The 7,131-nt window shown below is 36.4% G+C and overlaps 1 protein-coding gene across 1 annotated transcript in view; it reads right to left on the reverse strand.

Moving 5' to 3' along the window:
* Positions 1-5,023: 5,023 nt before the first annotated feature.
* The window catches only part of LOC135209656 (uncharacterized), a 54,493-nt gene continuing 52,385 nt past the window's right edge, over positions 5,024-7,131 (reverse strand). Inside the window, 1 exon segment of the mRNA XM_064242387.1 lies at positions 5,024-5,164. Within this exon segment, the coding sequence (XP_064098457.1) occupies positions 5,024-5,164 (141 nt within the window).

The following is a 7,131-nucleotide window of genomic DNA, read 5'->3' on the forward strand; positions in this document are numbered from 1 at the left end:
GATTTGTGATACAATGCTGGAGTTGTTCTGCTATTCTTGGGTGTAAGACCTTGAAGTTTTTGAGCCAGTATCCATGGACTTCATCGGAACCTGGGGCTTTCCAGTTTTGGCATTTTCTTTAGTAGGTGTCTGACTGTGTCTGTCGTGATGTCAGTGAATCTTTGTTTTATTCTCCCTGTTTCTTCTTCCTTGACTTCCTGGAGCATGTTGCTGTTTGTTTGTGTGATACCGGATTGCTCCAGATGTTCCAGATTTTTCCGAGTCCTTCTTACTTGGTTCGGCTTCAGGAATTATATTATATTATTATTATTATTATTTATATTATTATTATTATTATTATTATTATTATTATTATTATTATTATTATTATGTGCTCTATCACAGTCCTCTAATTCGACTGGGTGATATTTATAGTGTGTGGTTCCGGGTTGCATCCTGCCTCCTTAGGAGTCAATCACTTTTCTTACTATGTGCGCCGTTTCTAGGATCACCACTCTTCTGCATGAGGCCCGGAGCAAACTTACTTCAGCCTCTAGTTTTTTTTCTAGATTCCTTTTCAGGGATCTTGAGATCGTGCCTAGTTCCTATGATTATTGGTACAATCTCCATTGGCATATCCCATATTCTTCTTATTTCAATTTTCAGATCTTGATACTTATCCGTTTTTTCCCTCTCTTTCTCTTCAACTCTGGTGTCCCATGGTATTGCGACATCAATGAGTGATACTTTCTTCTTGACTTTGTCAATCAACGTCACGTCTGGTCTATTTGCACGTATCACCTATCCGTTCTGATACCATAGTCCAGAGGATCTTTGCCTGGATCGTTTTCTATCATCCCTCTGGTTGGTGCTCGTACCACTTATTCTGCAGGTAGCTGATGGTTTCTTGCACAGGCTCCAGTGGAGGGCTTTTTGCCACTGAATCATGCCTCTTTTTGTACTGGTTCTGTGCAAGTGCCGGGCATTCGCTTGCTATGTGGTTATAGTTCATTTTTCTTTCGTATTGCACTTCCTACATATGGAGATATTTTTTTATTTTGTCTATCGTTCTTTTGAATCTAATCTGGTTCTTAGGGCCTGATCTTGTGCCGCTGTTATCATTCCTTCAGTTTCTTTCTTTAGCTCTCCCCTCTGTAGCCATTGCCAAATTGTCATCGCTGGCTAGTTTTCTTTAGTCTGCCTCATGTATTGTCCGTGCATTGGTTTGCTGTGCCAGTCCTCTGTTCTGTCTGTCTTTCTCCTGTCTCTGTATATTTCTGGGTCTTCGTCTACTTTTATTATTTCCTTCTTCCCATGCACTCTTTAGCCATTCGTCTTCACTGGTTTTCAGATATTGCCCAGTGCTCTGTTTTCGATGTTGACGCAGTCCTCTATACTTAGTAGTCCTCTCCTCCTTCCTTTCGTGTTATGTATAGTCTGTTCGTATTTGCTTTTGGGGTAGTGCTTTGTGTATTGTCATATGTTTCCTGGTTTTCTGATCTATGCTGCGGAGTTCTGCCTTCGTTCCATTCACTATTCCTGCGCTGTATCTGATTACTGGCACTGCCCATGTGTTTATGGCTTTTATCATATTTCCGGCGTTGAGTTTTAACTTGAGTATCGCCTTGAGTCTCTTCAAATATTCTTTCCTGATCGTGTCCTTCATCTCTTGGTGTTTTTATATCCCCTCCTTTTCATTATTCCCAGGTATTTTGTATCCTGTCTCATCTATGTGTTTGATGTTGCTCCCATCTGGTAGCTTTATCCCTTCAGTTCTCGTTACTTTGCCCTTTGTATGTTGACTAAGGCGCATTTTTTCTATTTCAAACTCCATCCTGATGTCCCCAGATACATCCTTACAGTCTGGATTAGGGTATTTCTATTTTCCTTGATGCTCTTACCATACAGCTTGATGTCGTCCATTAACATCAGATGGTTGAATTCTGTTGCCCTATTTTTCTTGAGTTGTACCCGGCATCCATCTTCTGTAGTACCCTTGTTCCCATGGAATCAGGGGCTACTACGAAGATAGTTGGGACAGTGAGTCGCCGTTATTATTAGTCGCGTTTATTTATATTATTATTATTATTTTATTTTATTATTATTATTATTATAATTATTATTATCATTATTATTATCATTATTATTATTATTATTATTATTATCATTATTATTATTATTATTATTACTCTATCACGTCTCCAATTCGACTGGGTGGTATTTATAGTGTGGGGTTCCGGATTGCATCCTGCCTCCTTAGGAGTCCATCACTCTTCTTACTATGTGTGCCGTTTTCTAGGATCACACTCTTCTGCATGAGCCCTGGAGCTACTTCAGCCTCTAGTTTTTCTAGATTCCTTTTCAGGATCTTGGGATCGTGCCTAGTGCTCCTATGATTATGGGTACGATTTCCACTGGCATATCATATCCTTCTTATTTCTATTTTCAGATCTTGATACTTATCAATTTTTCCCTCTCTTTCTCTTCAACTCTGGTGTCCCATGGTATTGCGACATCAATGAGTGATACTTTCTTCTTGACTTTGTCAATCAACGTCAACATCTGTCTGTTTGCACGGTATCACCCTATCCGTTTCTGATACCATAGTTCCCAGAGGATCTTCGCCTGATCGTTTTCTCTATCACTCTTCAGGTTGGTGCTCGTACCACTTATTACTGCAGGTAGCTGATGTTTCTTGCACAGGCTCCGTGGAGGGCTTTTGCTACTGAATCATGCCTCTTTTTGTACTGGTTCTGTGCAAGTGCCGGGCATTTCAATTGCTATGTGGTTTATGGTTTCACTTTTCGTATTGCACTTCCTACATATGGGAGAGATGTTATTTCCGTCTATCGTACTTTGAACATATCTGGTTCTTAGGGCCTGATCTTGTGCCGCTGTTATCATCCTTCAGTTTCCTTCTTTAGCTCTCCCCTCTGTAGCCATTGCCAATATCATCGCTGGCTAGTTCTTTAGTCTGTCTCATGTATTGTCCATGCATTGGTTTGTTGTGCAGTCCTCTGTTCTTTCTGTCTTCTCCTGTCTCTGTATATTTTCTGGGTCTCGTCTACTTTTATTAGTCCCTTCTTCCCATGCACTCTTTAGCCACTCGTCTTCACTGGTTTTCAGATATTGCCCCCAGTGCTGTTTTTCGATGTTGACGCAGTCCTCTATACTTAGTAGTCCTCTCCCTCCTTCCTTTTCGTGTTATGTATAGTCTGTCCGTATTTGCTCTTGGGTGTAGTGCTTTTTATTGTGTATTGTCATATGTTTCCTGGTTTTCTGATCTAGCTGCGTAGTTCGGCCTTCGTCCATTCCACTATTCCTGCGCTGTACTTGATTACTGGCACTGCCCATGTGTTTATGGCTTTTATCATATTTCCGGCGTTGAGTTTTGACTTGAGTATCGCCTTATTATTAGTTATTATTATTATTATTATTATTATTATTATTATTATATTATTATTATTATTATTATTATTATTATTTGCAGGAAGAAGACCTTCATTAATACAGGTTTTATTGAAAATAACGGTTATTTCACCACGTTCAATTTGAATAAAATATTCAATTTGACAAATACCACGATTTTTTACATGAATCCCCATTTGGCGTTTTAATAGCCAACTCGAGTACAGAAGAAAAGTTAGTAATAAGAATAGAGGAACTTCTATACAAATAAACGCGGCTGAAAGTAGCCATTATTTTCAATAAAAACCCCCTGTATTATTATTATTATTATTATTATTATTATTAGTATTATTATTATTATATTATTATTATTATTATTATTATTATTATTCAGATGATGAACCCTATCCATATGGAACAAACCCACCAAAGGGGCCAGTGGCGTGAAATTCACACTTCCAAAGACTACGGTGTCCATTTCAAAGAAGTAAACTAAATATTTCGAGGTTTTAACTTAGAGAACCAAAGAACTTGTAGTTCTATATCGAACCCATTTTTAAAGATTCCTGTCCCATATTTTTGGTATTATTAATCTATGTTATTTCTAAATTGAATATGTTGAGGTTTCAACTTAGAGAAGCAAAGTAATTATATTTCTATATCTAGCCCGTTTTAACCGTTCCTGTCCCCCTATTTTTGGTAAATACTATTATTATTTAAAAGCCCAGTTTCAGGAATTGGAACTGGAAACGCATTCATATATATCAGGCCCTTTTTCTGTAACTAATAAGTGTCTCGTTTTCAAAAGGTCTCGCTGAGACTCTTGTCAGCTAATTGCAACAGGAAAGAGTATGACATTGAAACCCATGACGCATAGAATAATAGTTTTTTTTTATTCTTTTTTACTCAGGTAAAGTAAAAGTAGTTTATTCTTTTCAGGCACAAAACTAGTGTTTACCTAAAAGAAGCCATGAAATATTTTTGGCAATTCAGATATATTTGACACTCGAGTGCCATTCAAGTTTTTAGTCTTATAGCTGGGAAATTATTCCTTTAATATTGATCTCAACATGAGATTTATATATACAAATGTATATATATATATATATATATATATATATATATATATACATGTATGTATATCTGAATCACCAAATTTGGAACGTGATAAACCCATAAATAAAGGTATAAGCCACGAAGGAAAAAATAAACAACGCAGTTTCTGCAAGATCTATCGACTCGACGTCCTTTACTGAGTCAGGACAAACACTTTTGTCTGCTGAGTAAAGGACGTCGAGTCGAAAGATCTTGCAGAAACTCCGTTGTTTATTTTTTTCTTAGTGGTATTACTACTTTATACCCTATATATATATATATATATATATATATGTGTGTGTGTGTGTGTGTGTGTGTGTGTGTGTGTGTATGTGTGTGTGTGTGTGTATCTGTGTGTATTGGTCTTCATCATATCATCACCTTTCAGAAAAACCACGCATATTTTAAATAAGTCTTACATGGAGAGGTATAAAAAGCATCTAGTTGCATTGTTGCATTGTACTCCAGAAGACAAGCTTCTAGTGACCCATTTGCCTCCATTCTTTATACTTTTACTTGAGACGTCTCTTCTTTGGATCTCTTAACTAGATTCCGAAGGGGAAAAACTACTGGGATCCATCAGTGGTAATTGACTGTTTGATGGCTTCATTGTTACATCCAGCTCAAAATTCTCTGTTACCTTTTGTACTCTTTGTTCTGCTCTAAAGTATTCAATTTGCAACTACTCGAAGGAAGTACATTAGACTTTTTGTTTACGAAGATGGGAAGGAATTATAATTTTTTTTTCTGTGTGAGTAAAGAAGCTGGGTGCATATGCTTTTTTCAGTAAACATCATCTTGATATTACAAGTTTTTTTTTTTTTTTTTTTTTACTGTAGTAGAGCAAACAATAATACTGTCATGTGACAGGGCTGAATAATTTAAGTATAAGTAAGGTAAATGGGAACAAACTTAATAATAATAATAATAATAATAATAAAACGTATAGCAAATGTTCCTGACCAGAAATGAATCGTTACCTGACAAGGAATATATATATATATATATATATATATATATATATATATATATATATATATATATATATATATATATATATATATGCAAATGAACTCGAGGTGAACTGAAAAAGATTTTGTTTGACAGAGGAGGTTGTGCAATAAATATATAAATATATATATATATATATTATATATATATATATATATATATATATATAATATATATATTGCACAACCTCCTCTGTCAAACAAAATCTTTTTCAGTTCACCTCGAGTTCATTTGCATAAATTGCATACCATTGGCAGTGTATTTGTCATAAGAATGTTTCATTTCTCTCAACAATTTACCGGTTATCTTTAATTCTCCTATGTAGAATTTCAGTCAGTATTCGTAGAAGTATTACGTAACTCGAAAGTTCATGGAAATATCTCGGTCTTTGTCTGATGATAAATTGTGTTAGTGAGATTTTCAGAAAATTTAAAATGTCTGCTTATCCTTTACCCGAGATTCGTTCGCTGGCTTACTGGTCCTTGGCCAGTTTGAGAATATGAGACCCAGTCTTGCCTCAGTATCTGTTTTGGTGGCCAGTGAGTGAGGGTGTGGCTGTCTTTTAAAAAGCTTTTGCGAGAAGAAAGGTAACTTATCAGCGAACTAAATGTGTTAAGCTGCAGAAAATTTGATAAGCCAATGCCATAGTGAACCAACTGATTAAGCCTAAGCAGTATTAATATCGTAAAAATGACCAAGAGTTCAGCCGTTATTACGATGCGTTGGGAGACGTGGAGGAATTATTTTAGCTTTCTGGTGAGTAACCTAGATTTTAAAACCTTCTTTTTTTTTTTTTTTTTTTTTTTTTTTTTTTTTTTTTTTTTTTTTGTGAGTGAGTGAAGTTGTGTTCTCTGTAAACATCTGAATCACGTGTGTGTCCTACTGCCTATTTGTTTTATCGCTGGGGTACCATCATGGGGAAATAATGATGATGTTGGAGATTAAGCTGGCCTTATGCCAGCACGGGCTCTTGCTCATAAAGCAGCTCGTAGCCGGGGAAAACATGGCTTTTCATTACACGCACCGGAATATTAATTAAATTTTATAATTTGGAGTACTACTTACTACATTAAGTATTAAAACGTGAGGGAATCAAGAGGAAGATATAGACCTTGGTTCATGTGTAAAATCTGCATCACAAGGCTGAAAACAAAAGGTAAAGGTTGAAAAAAAAAACTGCATTTCAAGGTACTAATGGGTATTAACAGGTATATGACCTAACCTAGCCTAGCCTAGCCTAGCCTAACTTAGGGCCTTGGTCTCTGCCTGAATCAAGTTGGAAAATATGAATAGGCCTATGGTTCATGTATAGAATCGGTATCTGAAGGTTGAAGACAAAAGATAAATAGCATTTAAAGGTAGTGATGTGAATTACTTATATGACCTAACCTAACTCGAACAAGCCTAGCCTAGGGATCTCCAAACCTCGAAAATACTTGCAACGGTAACTACGGGTATAAGAATTAATATAACTCTAACCTAATCTAACTTGGCCTATCCTGGGGATCAGGCTCTAGCTGATTGGGAGACAGGTAATACCACTCTGAACAATTCCCTACCCCCCACGTTCCATATATCCTTTACTGAAGTGTGTGGGACTGTTAACGGTGTTTCTACAGAAGCAGTCCGCATGGACTG

This window comes from Macrobrachium nipponense, chromosome 11, assembly GCF_015104395.2.
Source record: "Macrobrachium nipponense isolate FS-2020 chromosome 11, ASM1510439v2, whole genome shotgun sequence".
Taxonomy (NCBI): Eukaryota; Metazoa; Arthropoda; class Malacostraca; order Decapoda; family Palaemonidae; genus Macrobrachium; species Macrobrachium nipponense.